The sequence below is a fragment of the Eptatretus burgeri genome, chromosome 11 (genome assembly GCF_056783735.1).
Source record: "Eptatretus burgeri isolate ZD-2024b chromosome 11, Ebu_testis_v1, whole genome shotgun sequence".
Lineage (NCBI taxonomy): Eukaryota > Metazoa > Chordata > Myxini > Myxiniformes > Myxinidae > Eptatretus > Eptatretus burgeri.
In genome coordinates this window covers 94,894,270-94,911,915 of record NC_140971.1, presented here as the reverse complement: position 1 = coordinate 94,911,915, position 17,646 = coordinate 94,894,270, and the positions used below count along the sequence as shown (strand labels likewise).

The 17,646-nt window shown below is 45.0% G+C and overlaps 1 protein-coding gene across 4 annotated transcripts in view; it reads left to right on the top strand.

Moving 5' to 3' along the window:
* The window catches only part of GABBR1 (gamma-aminobutyric acid type B receptor subunit 1), a 166,459-nt gene that overhangs the window by 102,288 nt on the left and 46,525 nt on the right, over positions 1 to 17,646 (top strand). For 3 of the 4 annotated variants that reach the window (XM_085847467.1, XM_085847468.1, XM_085847470.1), the window contains exons 7-8: positions 7,177 to 7,311; positions 13,766 to 13,936. In XM_085847467.1, coding sequence (XP_085703593.1) covers positions 7,177 to 7,311; positions 13,766 to 13,936 — 306 coding nt within the window. The remainder of the gene's footprint in view (positions 1 to 7,176; positions 7,312 to 13,765; positions 13,937 to 17,646) is intronic. The other variant, XM_085847469.1, reaches the window with a different exon arrangement.

The following is a 17,646-nucleotide window of genomic DNA, read 5'->3' as shown; positions in this document are numbered from 1 at the left end:
TCAAAAAGAATGGCAAACAGCAGCTGGGGTGAAGTGCACGGCGAGGACAGTTCTAAACAGGCTCTGAGGGGCAGGGCTGAAGTCGTGCAAAGCTAGAAAAAAGCCCTTCATCAATGAGAAGCAAAGAAGAGCCAGGCTGAGGTTTGCAAAAGACCATAAGGATTGGACCATAGAGGACTGGAGTAAGGTCATCTTCTATGATGAGTCCAATTTTCAGCTTTTCCCAACACCTGGTCGTCTAATGGTTAGACGGAGACCTGGAGAGGCGTACGAGCCACAGTGTCTCGCACCCACTGTGAAATTTGGTGGAGGATCGGTGATGATCTGGGGGTGCTTCAGCAAGGCTGGAATCGGGAAGATTTGTCTTTGTGAAGGACTCGTGAATCAAGCCACGTACAAGGTTGTCCTGGAAGAACACTTGCTTCCTTCTGCTCTGCCAATGTTCCCCAACTCTGAGGATTGGTTTTTCCAGCAGGACAATGCTCCATGCCACACAGCCAGGTCAATCAAGGTGTGGATGGAGGACCATCAGATCAAGACCCTGTCATGGCCAGCCCAATCTCCAGACCTGAACCTCATTGAAAACCTCTTTAATGTGATCAAGAGGAATATGGATGGTCACAAGCCATCAAACAAAGCCGAGCTGCTTGAACTTTTGCGCCAGGAGTGGCATAAAGTCACCCAACAGCAATGTGAAAGACTGGTGGAGAGCATGACAAGATGCATGAAAGCTGTGATTGAAAATCAGGGTTATTCCACAAAATATTGATTTCTGAACTCTTCCTAAGTTAAAACATTAGTATTGTGTTGTTTAAAAATGAATATGAACTTGTTTTGTTTGTATTATTTGAAGTCTGAAAACACTGAACCTTTGTTGTTATTTTGACCAGTTGTCATTTTCTGCAAACAAATGCTCTAAGTGACAATATTTTTATTCGGAATTTGGGAGAAATGTTGTCAGTAGTTTATAGAATAAAACAAAAATGTTCATTTTACTCAAATACATACCTATAAATCGTAAAACCAGAAAAACTGATAATTTTGCAGTGGTCTCTCAATTTTTTCCAGACCTGTATATACATAACATTATTTAATGTGGATTGTTATCCCCAGCCACGAGTATTATGATATACATAATACCAGATTAGACCTATTATTATCATTTCCCATCTTGCTTCGGAACCATTATAACCTCCAAAAATTCCCATTCAGCCTTTCACCTTCACGATTACTCACAGTATGTCTCCAATCTCATATTATACACTAGCAGGGGTACTCGGAGTTGTGAGGTATATTTTTTGCAGGGACCTAAAACACTTCCCCACACCCACTGAGGAATGGGGCTGGGGATCATTTAATATTACCTTTTATATGGCTACAATGGCTAAGACTCTTTGGAGAGATTTTAAAATGGCCCGTCACGGTCACCTGTCCAACTCGCAATCCTGTGAGATTTGCAGAGACCCCGTGGAATTACAACTATCGAGTGACCATGAATATGAGACATGAAACCAAGAGGTTGCAAAATCATCTTCACATGTAGAAAATGTAAAGTACTGTACTGGGTGTTTACAAAGTCCCGTTACCCCGATCATAATTATTTACCATGTACGTTTTGTGTCGTTGTGTGTGTGTGTGTGTGTGTGTGTGTGTGTGTGTGTGTGTGTGTGTGTGTGTGTGTGTGTGTGTGTGTGTGTGTGTGTGTGTGTGTGTATGTATATTGTTGCGGTTGAGGAAATTCGCAAACCACCATTCAGGTCCCGTAGGTGAGATATCTCTGTAAGTACATGTGTAGTTAGCCCCAAACCCGTTGTTTAGAGGGAATAAATGTGATTCATTCAGGCTGCGACCTTTTAAGATAGCCGTTTTTCTGTTCTATCTTTATTTTGAACCAACCACGTCTCAACCGCCATCACACAATAACCACCAACCTCAACGCCGCTTCACAACAACAACAACAACAACAACGCCAACAGCCACGACCTTTACCTTCACAACTCGCTCCCGCAAACATCGCATTACCGCCATTCCAAACGTCGCCATGGCCATGGACCACCACTTAAAACCCTCCACCACCTTCGCCTCTCCTTCTGCGGCCATTCCCGCACCGCTTGTGGGCACCGAGCATCAGGCTGTCATGGCCTCGTGCGGGACGCGCGCCGAGCCGCGGGTGCAAATAGCGGCCTTTCCGAGGAGAAGTCGGATCAGGAATGATACACGCCCACTTCTGATCCGTCCAATCAGCAAGCGCGGGGCGGTTTGGCCCCGCCTCCAGGCGCGTCGGAGTAGAATCGATATATGCAAATTCGAGGATCAGCGGAGGCTCGCGCCCATTTTTCTCCGTCCAATGGGCGAGCGTGGCTCCACCCCCAAGCTCGTTCTGATCCAGAAATTTGCATATGGGTTCTCCTCCCGGACTATAAAGTGCCGAGCGCGGGGCGAATTCAGTCAGTTTTTCGGTCAAGGCGAGTTGGAGAAGAGTTGAGAGAGTTTGAGTTGGAGAAGGGTTGGAGGCAGTCGGCTGAGGAGAATCGGGTCTGGAGAGTGGCAGTCTGTCGGGGTTCGAAGTCTGTCGGGGAGCTGCAGAGAGAGGAAGCCTGGAGCGCGGTCGAGGTGATTTGCTGCAGTCGGCTGAGGAGAATTGCGGAGGGGACCGGATAGCTCGGGTCCGAGGCAAGGAAGACGGCGGTCGGCGACGAGGTCGCAGTGGAGTCGCTCGTCGCGGGACCCAAGCAAGCCAGCTATCCTCTTTCCCCAGAGCATCAACAATTCCCCCCTTCCCCCCCCCCCCCGCGCTGAGATAGTGCGAAAAGGGGGCCCCGTTCCCACCCCACTCCAAGCAGTGCCAACGAAACCCGTGGAGGAGCGCGGAGTCGGGGCACCGCCGCCACATTTGCGGCTCATCACAAGACACGGGTAGGATCCACCCGGTCTTGCGGCCCACAGGCCCCGTCTGACCCCTTGTCTTTGAGGGTGGCCCTTTTCTTTTGCTTTTGAGTAAACGTGTGTTGTTGGCGCCGTCTGTAAAGTAAAACTGTGTAAGTGTTGCCGTGTGCTTGCGTAGTCGGTAGTAGATCTGCATTGTTGTGTTTCTTTTGTAACATCTGCTTTTGGTGCATAATTGTTGTAATTGTATATGTGTGCTCTCCGTGTGCCACGGAATAAATGTGCCTTATGTTGAACTGTTTTCCCATTTCGCTTCGTCTTTTCTTTAATTGAATCTCCATCTTGCTTCACGTAAAGGGTTGGTAGTGGGCTTAATACGCCCGATAATTAATCGGAACTGTCAAGGCCGATGTTAACACCGCTCGGTTATCCCGATAGTACGGAACGGGTCGCTTAAGTGGCCCGTGTCCGGAGTCGACCTGCGGCGAGGTGCGATCGCCCGGTCTACCCTCCGCGTGGGTACTTAGGTAGGTCGAATTTGGCGAACAACCCTATCCCACGCGGGGGCCGATTGGCACGATCGTGGTGATGCCGAAAGGCCCACCCGTGACTCGCTCCCGGCGTTGGTCCGAGAGGGTCACGACAGAATTGTCCGTCCGGTGGGCGACGTGCCGCGATTCGAGTTACGTGGCCGCTCGCACGCCGGCGGGCGCGAATTCGCAACAATATATATATATATATATGTATATATATATATATATATATATATATATATATATATATATATATATATATATATGTATATATATATATATATATATATATATATATATATGTATATATATATATATATATATATATATATATATATATATATATATATGTGTGTGTGTGTTCACGTTAATACTTTGTTTTTATGACAATAAAAGTTTTGTTATCATCGTTGACATTTATACCTTTTATGTGTTCATTACATTCATTTATCGCGTTCTGCGGTGGTGCTAACGGGACTTTGTAAACACCCTTTAGATTATTGGCTAAGAGACGTGATAAAAGTGTTATCTTGGAAGGGGAATTTGATGTTAATCGTTGAATGGATGCTCGTGAATGCGCCGTTGATGTTTCAAGGTTAAGTTGGACCCCGATATATAAATAATGGGGCCGTTCAGGAAGAAGAAGAAGAAGAGTAAGAAGAAGTATCGCTAACTTTGACTTCTTCCAGAAGAGGTGTATTTGTATTTAAATGTCCTGTAATTGTCTTGCATTTATTCATGTGTACCCATACTTCAGTATAACTCATTAATCAAAAAGACTTCGGCACAATACAGCGCTAAAAAAAAACAAAAAAAAACACTCCTTGGCATTCACTGACAAACCTCTGAAAGTTTGACGAAGATCCGTTCAGCAATCTCCGAGAAAAATGGTGACACGCACACACACAGATGAACGGCTCTCTTATCTAGTAGAGATTACTTCAACCATCCCCCTATCCCTCATGATAATCGGATCACCCCCCCTCCCACAATGTTCATTTCCAGTATGATATCACATTACCCCCCCTCGTCTCATTCCCAAATTTACGTTTCGCATCATTAAAGCCATTTCTAACCACATCCTCAACCTCACCCCGCGTGAAACCCCAACATTGTACTTTCAGCATGAACCCCAACATTATTCAATAATCAAACTATTTACTACCCCAAGGTTTACCGTCAGCCTTACTTGCTGTGTTAGGGTTAGGGTTAGTATGGTCTTGCAGTATGGTCACCGTCAGTATGACTGCAAGCTGACGGAACTGGGAAAGTCGTCAACAAAAATGTTGTTGTTGTTTGTTCTTCGGGTTCGAAGATGACCATGACTTCACTTTCAGTTGGGAGATTGGTGACTGTGGGTCCGGAAGTGACTGGTGAGGCCAGTCCGGGCCCGGAAGGCACGCCCACACGTAGGACATAAATGGATGGGTGCTGCAGTGGAAGTGGAGGTAGCCCGGGCCTTGCGCGGTGTGTTTCTTCTGGGCCTCTGCAGTGCGTCTGTTCTCTGCTGCACGGGCTCCTGTGGTGAGCTTGCTCCGCCAGGTTGGACGGTCCAGAGCAAGAGATTCCCAAGTGCTGAGGTTGATGTCCAGGTCTTTGAGGGACACTTTGAGGTAGTCCTTGAGGGACAAACAGTTTATTCTGTCCCCCTACTGAGCGCTTACCCTGACACAGTTCTCCATACAGAAACTGTTTTGGCAGTCGACTGTCGGGCATTCTAACGACATGACCTGCCCATCTGGCTTGGGCTTTCCGTAGAAGGGTGTGGACGCTGGGGATTCCAGCCCGTTCCAAGACCTCGGTGTCGGGAATTTTGTCCTGCCACCTGATGAAAAGGAGTCTGCGTAAGCAGCTCAGGTGAAAGTGGTTGAGCTGTTTGGCATGTCTGCTGTAGACAGTCCATGTCTCACTGGCATAGAGAAGAGTGGTGAGTACCACTGCACGATAGACCTTCAGCTTGGTGGTAAGGCTGAGTCCTCTCCGCTCCCAAACATTCTCACGGAGTCGCCCAAAGGCATGCTGGCCTTGGCAATCCTGTTATTGACCTCAGCATCAATGTTCACCACTCACGAGAGTGCACTGCCCAGAGAGGTAAAGCTGTCGACAGCCTGTAGATTCTGCCCCTTCACCGTGATGTGTGGTTCCTGGTAGGGCTTTCCAGGCACGGGCTGGTACATAACTTCAGTCTTTTTGGTGTTAATGGAGAGACCAAAGTTGTCACAGACCTGTGAGAAGCAGTCCATTTCATCGTGCATCTTCTGCTCTGTGCAGTTGTTGATGGCACAGTCATCAGCAAACAAGAGATCTCTGATGATGGTCTCCTTCACCTTTGTAACAGCTTGTAAGTGCCTGACGTTGAACAGCCTGCTGTCAGCCCTGTACCTGATGTGTATTCCATCCTGGCAGTCACGGAAGGCATCAGTCAGCAAGGCAGAGAAGACCATGCTGAAGAGTCTAGGGGCAAGAACACAACCTTGCTTTACGTACTTTAAAAAAAATAATCAACAAAAAATGCTTCAACAAAAACAACGTACTTTAAAACGCAGAGATGAACAAAATGAAATCTCTGGAAAGTTTTCTTCCTTAATAAAAAACAACTAAATAAATAAGAAGAGATCCAGTTTAACCTCCCACTGCCTCGAGCACCGAGCGAGATATCGTTAAGGGCTAATTATGCCAGATGCTTGTGAGATCTTTGATTATTCACTGTTCTGGGGGCCGACAGCCCCTTCGGTTCCAACCCTTGCCTTGTGTGACCAGTTTTTTTTTTTCAAGGTTTGAGTGATAAAAAATACATGGTTATTGTAGTTGTTCATTTGAAATGCTGTCTCTATGTTCATCTATAGTGTGATGATGTCTGAATTACAAACTGGCAATTGCAGATTTTAAGCACATCGCCGCCAAGCCCGCCTCCTCCATATCAGTGAAATTGGCTTTCTGGTGAAGGTCACATCTTTCAGTGAGCAGGCCAATTCCTTCAGAATGAAAACTTTCAATTTCGAGGTTTAATAGATATCTGTGGGTTTTCAATTTAAAAAAAAAAAAAAAAATGTTTTGAAGCCAGAACACTTTGCAGTTAAAGGCAAATCGGTTTCATAAAGTTTAATCAGGTCTAATGAACAATCAATCAACTAATCCTTGGTAACTGATTCATCGTTAACACCTCCTGAATCGTGAGAACTAGAAGGGCACTCGGTAAAGCACATACCTCCGCCACGCTGTGTTTCATCCACGACGACATATCGGGCCCAATACATTTTTGAAATATGATGCCATCCAGTACTATATCGTTTTTGGCCCGATCTCTCAATGGTGAAGAATGACTTAAAAAATTAAATAATTCTCGTTTCCAGATCCGGATTCAGACATTCACCAAAATTGCCACGCACCCAACCTGTCCACCAAGTTTCATCCGAATCGGTCGACAACTTTTTCAGATATCGTGCTATATATCGTTTTTGGCCCCATCTCCCAATGGTGAAGAAGCACTTAAAAATTCCAGTCACCGGATCTGGATCTTCACCAAAATCGAATCAATTCTTCCTTGTCGCACACCCAACCTGTCCACAACTTTTTGAGATATCCTGCACACAAACAAACAAACAAACGGACAAAGGGGTGAAAACATCACCTCCTTCACCTTTGGTGGCAGACCGAAAACATAACCTTCCAAGACCGACCTTACGTGACTCTTCCACTTCAAACTACAGTTACAATTATACATATCAAGTGTGTGTTTGTGTGCGTGTGCGTGCAGTGCCTGCCTGGCCATGCAACCAAGGTGTTGTACGAATACCTGTACTTGCCTCCCACCAAGCTGGTCCTGCTGCCCGGCTGCAGCAGTGTGTCTACGCTGGTAGCCGAGACAGCCCGCATGTTCAATATAACAGTGGTAAAGTCTGAGATCCTTCAACTACTGACTTTCCATTGTTCCGCGTGTATCACGTAAAAGCTGTATGCAGGTGTAGTGCACAGCGGGCAACTACCCGTACAATCGAACCATTCATTTCTCCCTGTTTCATACGCTACTCGAACGAGCACTTTTGATTAACGTTTACAATTTACAAAGCAGAGTGTACGTGTATTTCATGCCTGACCAAGTATTAACATACGAGGGTCAATGAAAATAGAGTTTTCACCTCCTGTACATGGCATTCAAAACAAGGACGAGATATCAAAGGATAGTGGAGATGAGATACTCGCACTGATTCGGTGAAGAAGGCAGCATGGAATTAATGATCTCAATCAGAAAATAATTTGCCATTGTTGTGATCGGTCATAATGCCAACACATAACGAGATTAAGTTTGTCATGAGAATAAGGACAATCACACCTGACATTTCAGTATTAGGGAGAACATCAGAGATTAACATAAGCTGTGTACTTCACTGTTGATATTAACCCTCATCGGGGAAGAGGTATGTGCTTTCATAGCCATGTCGTTATCATCATCACCTTGTCAAAGTTGGGAGTAGAGAGGAAGAAGGAGTTTAGATGTGATAAAGGAGAAGTTGACGCTTCAGAGCAAGGATAAAGAAAAGTTTTCAGTAACTGAATGATGAGATAAAAAGTAATACAATATGAAAGTGAAAAGGCTTTGTCTTCGTTAAGATGTGCATCAGTTACCATGTCATGCCCCTGTCCCTTGCCTGTATGTACAAACTTGTGACATTGACACTATAATGAATGTCTACAGTATATACTCCAAAGACAGGTGCCACTCTGACCTGTTTGTAGAATTGTCTTCCCAGACTTTTATCACGATCTGCTCTCTGATTCCAATACTGAGGACATTCATAAATTCCTGGTTTGTACACCAACTAAAAACTCGTCTCCCTTGTGACATCAACTGATTGAGCATTCATGGCACTATTAGCCATCTCATCCATCCATCAGGACCATACTCTGTGTAGAGCATTGATGCTGCCTCAGCGGTCTCCTGGGCTATTGGGCACAATCCTGGACAGGTCGCCACTCCGACACAGGATACTCGAATGGCTCAATGATCCCAGCAAGCCGGTACTAATTTTGCCAACCTCAGAAGGATGACAGGCTGAGTCAACTCCAACTGGTATTAATTAAACGGAAAGCAGGATTTGAACTCGGGACTCTCGCGTCCCAAGCCCACCACCCGAACCTTTAAGCCAACAGCAGGCTATACCCATCTGATTTGGCTCGATATGAGTACGGATTGTGCAGTGGATCACTGAAACATTGGTGGACATGTGTGTATGATGTCATCAATCAACCTCCCAGTTTCATTGCTAATTGGCAACTCATCAGGGCAAATACTCATACACATCTCAAAACAGACTTAACGCACCAGAAGAGCAAACAGATGGCTTGAACACTTAAGAGAGCAACATACTTCTCATTGAAATCAAATCGGTCACAATCAAGTCTCTCACCCACGATGGCATGAGCAATTGACAAGCTAGCTTCCACATAGTTAATTAATCCCTGTGCTGCAACCAACTTCAAATGCAACTAAAATCTTTGTGTGAAGGTTAGTGTTGACCTTCATCAGTGGACAGGTAGAACAATCAATGACATGAATGGGACGTCAATCGAGGTATGCTGACTGCCATGGGAAGCAAGACGAAGCTGACGTTTTTTGGCGTTCACCCTTCGTCGGAGCAAAATAGAGTGAAGGGATAGGAGCAAGGGCTGATAGAAGGTGTGAGTGAGTCAAAGGTGCGTGCATCAGAGTGGGGTCAGGTTCAGGGGTCTGGGAACATATTGGAGTGAGAATGAACGATTTTGACATGGAGGGCTCAGTTCTAGGGTTAAAAGTCAAAGGGATTGGGACAAGAGTAAAGTGAGAATAACACGGAAAAACAAGAAGTGACAAAGGATTAGATGAGAATGGCATTTAGTAGAGCACATACCTAAATCAAGCTGAAAAGTTTAGGTTTTATATCCCACTGATAGGCCAGATCTTCACCAAAATCCAATCGGCTTGTTCTTGTCATACACCCAAGCTGTCCACGAAGTATTGTCAAAATCCGTCCATAACTTTTTAAAATATCGTGCTCATAGACAGACAGACAGACAGACAGTGATGAAAACATAACCTCCGTCCACCTTCCATGGCGGAGGTAATAAATAAACTCATACAATTTGATGAAGTGATACAAATATAACATGTTAAAAACATAGACAAGAATAATTACATAACAGCAAGATGAAGTCGTCATGCAGAACACAATACTTGCAAAATCCATGAAACAAATTTGACCACAAAAATAATTGGTGGTTGAATTCAATGACCAAATATGCAACTCCTCTTCAAATTTCAAGTCAATCGGATGAAAATTGAGGATTTTAGAAATACCACCTTAGTTGTTGACTTTTGGCCTTTGGTGACCTTTTGGTCCATGTTGACCTCAAAAATAATTATTGGCTTGGTGAATTCAGTGACCTGAAATATAAATCGTCTTCAAATTTCAAGTCAATCGGATGAAAATTGAAGATTTTAGAAATACCAACTAAGTTGTTGACTTTTGGCCTATATTGACCCTTTGGTCCATGTTGACCTCAAAAATAATTGGCTCAGTGAATTCAGTGACCTGAAATATAAATCCTCTTCAAATTTCAAGTGAATCAGATGAAAACTGAGGATTTTAGAAATACCACCTTAGTTGTTGACTTTTGGCCTATGTTGACCTTTTGGTCCATGTTGACCTCAAAAATAATTGGCTAGTTTAATTCACTGACCTGTATTATATATCCTCTTCAAATTTCAAGTCAATCGGATGAAAATTGAAGATTTTAGAAATACCAACTAAGTTGTTGACTTTTGGCCTATGTTGACCTTTTGATCCATGTTGATCTCAAAAATAATTGGCTCATTGAATTCAGTGACCTGAAATATAAATCCTCTTCAAATTTCAAGTCAATCGGATGAAAACTGAAGATTTTAGAAATCTCATCTAAGTCGTTGACCTTGGGCCTATGTTGACCTTTTGGTCCACGTTGACCTTAAAAATAATTGGCTGGTTGAATTCAGTGACCTGAAATATATATATATATATATATATATATATATATATATATATATATATATATATATATATATATATATATATATATATATATATATATATATATATATATATATATATATATATCCTCTTCAAATTTCAACTCGATTGGATGAAAATTGAGGATTTTAGAAATACCACCCAAACCGTTGACTTTTGGCCTATGTTGACCTTTTGGTCGACGTTGACCTTAAAAATAATTGGCTGGTTGAATTCAGTGACCTGAAATATATATCCTCTTCAAATTTCAAGTCAATTAAATGAAAATTGAGGATTTTAGAAATACCACCTAAGTTGTTGACCTTTGGCCTATGTAGACCTCAAAAACAATGGACTTCTTCCTTTTGACAAACTCTACCATGCAGTGAAGTTTCGTGAAGATCAGTTTCAAATTGTGACCTGTAGGCGACAGACAGACAGACAGACAGACAGACAGACAGACAGAATAACAAAATCGACTCACAAGGGAAGAAAAGGAAGAGAGGAGAGAAAGAGAAAAAGAAAGGTGAAGGAGAGTGAGAGGAGAAAAATGAGGGCTAAAATATATAAAACAACATAGATTTAAAAAAAGGGGGGGGGGAGAACAGAGGGAAAGCATTGAAACGTTGAAAGAGACAGGAGGTCCAAATGAATGAAAATGAAAAGCACTCGCTTATCCATTGCGGAGCCAAGGTGCCGATCCTAAAGATGAGGCTTTTCTCTTGGCGTTTACGAGCTGTCCGTGGTGCTGAAATGGAAAGAAATACCGGACACTGCCTTGTGACTGAATGAATGTCAGGGAAGGTTGAAGTGTTGAGTAAGCTTTGAGAGGTCTGTGAGCTGTTGCTTCGTACATCGAGCAAGTGCTCACGGAAGCGGTCATCCCGTCTTTGCCTGGTTTCACCGATGTGGTTCTTCTTGCAGGAAGTACACATTTCCATACATGACATTCGCGGAGGTGCAGTCGAAGTGGTCCATCACTTTCATGATGCTTTTGGGTCCTGAGAGAGAGAGAGAGAGAGAGAGAGAGAGAGAGAGAGAGAGAGAGAGAGAGAGAGAGAGAGAGAGAGAGAGAGAGAGAGAGAGAGAGAGAGAGAGAGAGAGAGAGAGGCGGTCATCTTGTTGAAAGGACAGGTGTTTGCAGCGACTCTGTGAATACTGAACGTTCCTGGTGGGAGGTCAGAGGGTAACGGTCGTTTAACCAGGAAATTTCTCAAATTGTTGTACTGCTTGAAGGCGATGAGAGCCGGCTGTGGGAAAATCGAATGTTGGGATGGGACAGTAAATCAATCTGAAAGGGATCTCTTCCTTGGATTTATTTTCTCAGAAGGTTGTCGAGACGTTTTTTTTTCTGTCTGTCTGTGTGTGTGTTGAGGGCGGGCTGCAGTGCACCGACCACGATGGAGGTGGGAAAGGTGCAGCGACCGAGTAAAGAACTTACGCTGTCACCTCCACGACATTTGGTATTGTTCCGTCTGGGAATACTTTCACAAAGCAGATTACATTCACATCAAAAACGTTCACCGGTCTATCACGTCCCGTCTGCAGTCATGATCCTCAACCTCTCGGCCAAATCCCCTGGAGAGGCAGTTGCGGTCAAGCAGCTTGCTTTCTCAATACCGGAGGGTAATCCGGATGAGAGTACATTAAGTGACTCCGTAAGGCTTGCAACAAGTACATGTATCCATCCTGAAGAAAGCTTGATAACAACCTCGCTAATCTCAAGGCTGAATTCTTCAACCAGTCTCCTTCCACCTTGACAAGTCTATCTCTAGTATAAACCCCCTCTACCCACTCCCTGTCATCAAATGTCATCACCACAAACTCTGCTCGAGATAAGGTGGAATGTTTGAACTCGCCGTTTGCTTCAAAAATCTTGTGTACCCGACTCATCCCCCTGTCCCCAACGTACCACCTCATAACAGATACAGACCACCGTACGACAGATCTTTGTGTTTTTGTTTATCCAAAGTTGGAGAAAGTGCTGTACAGTTTCAACCCTGAATTAGAGATGAGGCCAAATCAAATCAGTGTTCCTGTTCTGCAATCTTGCTCGACAGTTCGTACTTCTCCTGCGCTTGCTGTCTTCGGATTATTCTTCTCCTTCAGCAACCTCTCATATGCCTACCAATCAGCAACCACCACCCCCACTCACAAGAAGGTTGCAAAAACAAATCCTCCCAAGTAGAGATCAGTCGGCTTGTTTCCAAGCAGAAGCAAACTCATGAAATCCATAACCGCAGCTGATATCGGTTATCATCTTTTTTTTTTAAAAGCTTGATCTCTGACCATCAGTTTGGATTTGTTCCTGGTCAGTCAACACTCGACACGATGCTATTTCTGTCTCAGCAATTGTTTGAGGCCATAAATCTCAAACAAGAAGTCAGGACCGTCTCCACGAACATTCAATACATTCTGGCATCCCGCTGTGCTTATCAAGAATTCTCCTTGTGGCACACAAGTCCACCTTCATACCTGGGCTCTCCGACTTCCTCCACTCATAGAGTAAATATACTGCTGTTAATGGAATCATCTACTCTCCTCCTCAATGTATGGTGGTTCCAGCCTTGTTCCCCATCTCCGAAAACAATCTCTTTGGTGCCCTGGAAATCTAAAACTCTCAACATTACCGGAATCTCCTGCAGTGAGGCCGAAGCACTTGGCCTGTTGCCATCACATCGCAAACCTCCTCTGTCCTAGCTCCTTGTTCTCTCAGCCATCAGACCCACCTCGGGTGCTCCACAATACACACGTTCTTCCAGTAACCTCCTGATTCAACCGTTAAAATTCAGGTCTACCACCGACCTCCACTCTTTCGATCCTCTTTTCCTGCGTTTGTGAAACTGACTTCCAGAGATGGTTCAATTACTCGTTCCCTTCCAGGGTTTCGAGTAGGCAGAACACCACCATCTCATCATCGCATCATCCCTACCCACGATCCTTCCACTCCCGTTAACCCAACCAAACCCGCCCTTCTTACTTGCAGGTAACTGTGTTTTCTTCCTACTCTTTCTCTTCGCTCCCTGTTCATTTATTCTTTTGTTTCCCATGTCTACCTCTGGCCCCACTTTCCCACTGACAGCATGACGATGCCTTTTAACCTATTTCACCTGTTTTTTTTTTCCATGAGCCTTTATCTTGAATGGAAAACGTTTTTTATTTCCATACATGTAGCTATAAAAGAGTGTCAGCTGCATGAGGGAAAGGGACCAAATAATAAATAAAGGGAAAGGAAACCCAACAACCCAAACACCGATATTAAAATGCATTAGTAAGCAGTTAACGAGTGTTCCCAAGGATTGACTCCATCACTTATTTTCCCAGTTGTCCTATGGTTCGAGTTCGCCAGCACTTTCTAACCGAGGAAGGTTCCCAACATTCTTCCGTACGCATCCATCAGCAACTCTGCATAATCCGACACGTGTCCGATTATTCCGTAAATGGGGCTGGACGCGCATTGCCACCATCCAGCAAACTGCTGAAGTCTTCACCTCGGTAGGATTTTGACACATTGACTCTGGTGATGATAAGGATCCATAATGAGCGTGTGTGTGTGTGTGTGTGTGTGTGTGTGTGTGTGTGTGTGTGTGTGTGTGTGTGTGTGTGTGTGTGTCTCAGTCATTCATTGATTATTTACTGGCAATTAATGATTGGTTTGTAGTTGATCAGTATCACAATGATATCTATCACCACAACTCACCTCCTGGAAGATTAACTATCCCCAGAGGATTTGTGTTCCTCATCAAAAGAATACTGTAGTTAACATGAATGACTTGGCTGTATCAGGTGACTATTCTTGGTGAGCTAATGAGGAGCATTTGTCAGAATTTCAAGTGCATAAATGTGGCATTTACAATTGTAACACTTGCCCCACAACCTTTAGAGTTCAAGTGGTGGAAAAGATAAGGGAAATGGAATGGAAGACAAAGCAATTATGAAATAGAGATTTAAAATTTTTTATTTAAATACAGTGCAAGATAATAAAAAGGTCAAAACATGATTGACGATGTATTTCAATAGATGCTTTTTAAAAATTTCAGTGGTTGCGAGGATACGCAGTAGATCACGTGGGAAATCGGTTAAAATGAATGTTTCTGGATTTGAATATAACATCTCGATTCTGTGATGTAAGTAATGTATAATGGACGTAATCCTCGTGTTGTATATATGTATGTATATATATATATATATATATATATATATATATATATATATATATATATATATATATATATATATATATATATATGTATAGATGTAGATGATGAGAAAGTGTGATGCACATATATATACATATATATTGTTACGAATTTGGAATTCAATTGCACACAACATACAGGTTCCCTTGGTCAGCTATGCCGATAAGTGCATGTTCCCTAGATAGCTCACCTTCCATTGTTTAAATGTTTTGAAATCGATGAGATGCGCTGCGGATCGATTTAATAGTTGGGGAGCGAACAATGGAGACGTCCCTCCCCCCTCTTCTGCGAAGAGGAAGAAGAACCCTGTGGTGACGTCAACAACTCCCTCCCACCCGTGGTTGAGCGGGGGGGGGGTGGATCACGGGGCATGAGTCACTCCGGGTGCGGGGGAGGGGGTGCAAAGGCTAAAGAGGACATCTTTTCTTTGTTCAAAAAGAGTACCGTGGTAGGGCTGAGTTCGTGGGCTGAGTTTGTGGGAGTCCCGTGGCAAAGTTCGTAAAGAATCCCGTTCTGAGTCCCGTGTGCAGAGTTCGTGTGCTGAGTCCCGTGGGAGGAGGAAGCTTTTTTGCTTCGGAGAGAGCAGTCGTTCAGCCATCGGGTCCTGCTTGGCTTGCTTGGCTTGCTTGGCTTGAGGCCTTCGGAAGCTTTTTGCTTCAGCTGGCTCAGTGAGCTTCGGCTGCTGCTTTGTTTTGGAAGGAACTTGAGCCGGTTGTTTGGGTCGAGCTGCGAGTGGAGGCTTCTTCCTCTTCTTCCTCTTCCTCTTCCTCTTGGTTCGTGGAGCTTTTCGTTCTCCATTTTGTTTCCCGGCTTGGTGCGACGTGTCGGCCTCTTCTTGGAGTTGGTTCCTCGGGGAAGCGACGCATCGACAGGAAGGATCAGCGCCTCCTCTCACCGGCACGTGTTGAGAAGCGCGGGAGGATTCGCGGGAGCTCGGGAAGGAACGCGGCTCACGGCGAATGGATCCAGCTCGCTCTTGCTGGAGCCCGGGTCCGGACAAGTTGAAGACCACACGAGGTGGAAAGGTTCGAGTCAAGCTCTGAGTTTCAGCTCACCTGTCCTCTGAGCTGGAGCTCGTGATTAAAGGCCTCAGCCACCGTTTCGTGTGTGTGTGTGTGTGTGTGTGTGTGTGTGTGTGTGTGTATGTATGTGTGCGTCTGTGTGTGTGTGTCTGTGACCGCTGTTTCGCGACAACCGCTGATCCGATCTAATTGAAACTTGCCAGGTATATTGCTGGGGCCCTGAGTATGTGCCTTTTCAAGGTTTGATATTAATTGGACAAGTGCTTCCCAAGTTCTGCCCATTTATTTACCAAACCTATGACAGGACACGTTGTTGCGTGTGCGTGGCCGATGGGGAAGGGAAGCTCAGCCGCGTTCCCCATTACTGGTTACAACGTACGGACTTCCGGAGAGTGATGACTTCGTGTATTCTTATATTTTCTCGATTTCTTATGCGCATTTATAGATAAACACAATGCCACAAGTTATGATCGTTTTCATGTGAGATGGTGCATAAATTTCGGTAACATCAGAGTGCTGGTATGCTCCGAACCAGAAGGTAATTTTTTTCTCTCTCTCTTCTCTTCTCTTTTTGTTTTTCCTTGCCATGACATTGCGAAAAGGTAAAATACGTTGGTGCTAATTGAATGATTGGGTATTAAAACTAAATTGCGAATCATCATAACTGCGAATCATATTCGAACTTCCGGGCCACGCACGTCCGGGCACTCGAGAGCAAAGAAACGGCCTGCGTGGTTGTTGTTTGTTGCTTGCGGTTTGAATGTTCCTTTATTAATTTTTTTTTTTTTTTTTTTACGGGCACGTACTAGTATATATAATATACACATATATACATACATATATATATATATATATATATATATATATATATATATATATATATATACACACCATAAATGTCCGTAGTTCAGTTAGATCGATAAGTCTGTGTTCAGTTAGATTTCCCCACCGTTGTTTAATGGGATTTATTCGTGTCACAGGGCTGTGATCCTTTGAGATCGTGTTTTTCTTTTTCTATCGTTATTTTGAACCAACCACATCTCCACCATTATTACAACAACCAACATCGCTCCCCTTAACCACAACACCAACCACAACCACGCCATCCTCACCACTCCGCCAGCAACCATCAACATCTCCACGCCACAAACATCGCCTCACCTTCATCTCCGAAACGACGCCATCTTTGCACCAGCCACGGCGAGTCCCCAGCGAACAGCGTCGCTGCAAACCGACGCGGGGGGTTTCGTTGTGAGCGCAAGCGATGGTGATTCCACCACGTCCGCTCTGTGTAAAAGCTTCGCCTCAAAAAACGGATTACAGGAGAGAAAGGGCCGGGGCCTGTGGGGTGGAAGCGCAAGTCTGGTGATTTCTACCACGTCCGCTCTGTGTGGAAGCTTCACTCTCGGAGAATTGGATCCAGAGGGCCGGTGATTTCTACCACGTCCGCTTTCCGGGCAGAGGTCAGAGATGAGAGGGCGGAGAGCAGATCTCGTCTCACCAGCCCTATAAAAGGCAGCACAGAGCGCCAGTTCAAGGAGTCTGAGTCAAGTCGGTAGGAGAGTCAAGTCGGGTCTGGAGAGTGTCTGTCTGGAGCGGTCGGGGAGCTGCGCGGAAGTCAGGAGCCTGGCGCTTGGAGCCTTGAGTCGGTGAAGAGGGTTGGACACCAGGAGGAGACGCGAGCTGGGAGCGCAGCTCAGCCTGCTCTGCCGCGCAGACCTGCACGCTTGAGTACAGGCCGGAGAGGACTCGCCAACCAGCTCCAAACGGTCCAAGGTGGTCGGGCTTCGTGACAGTCCGGGCAGCGCGAGGGACGAGCGGGCTCTTGACGAGAGCATCAACTCGGAAAGAGCGAAGGCCCGTTCGTTCCTCTGAGGCGTTGCCGGTTGGGCCCAAATCACTGGGCCGTCGGACGAGGCCTGGGCCAGACCGCGGCTACGCTAGCTGCCGTGGGAAAGGAGCATCGTGGGTCGCCCCAGCGAGG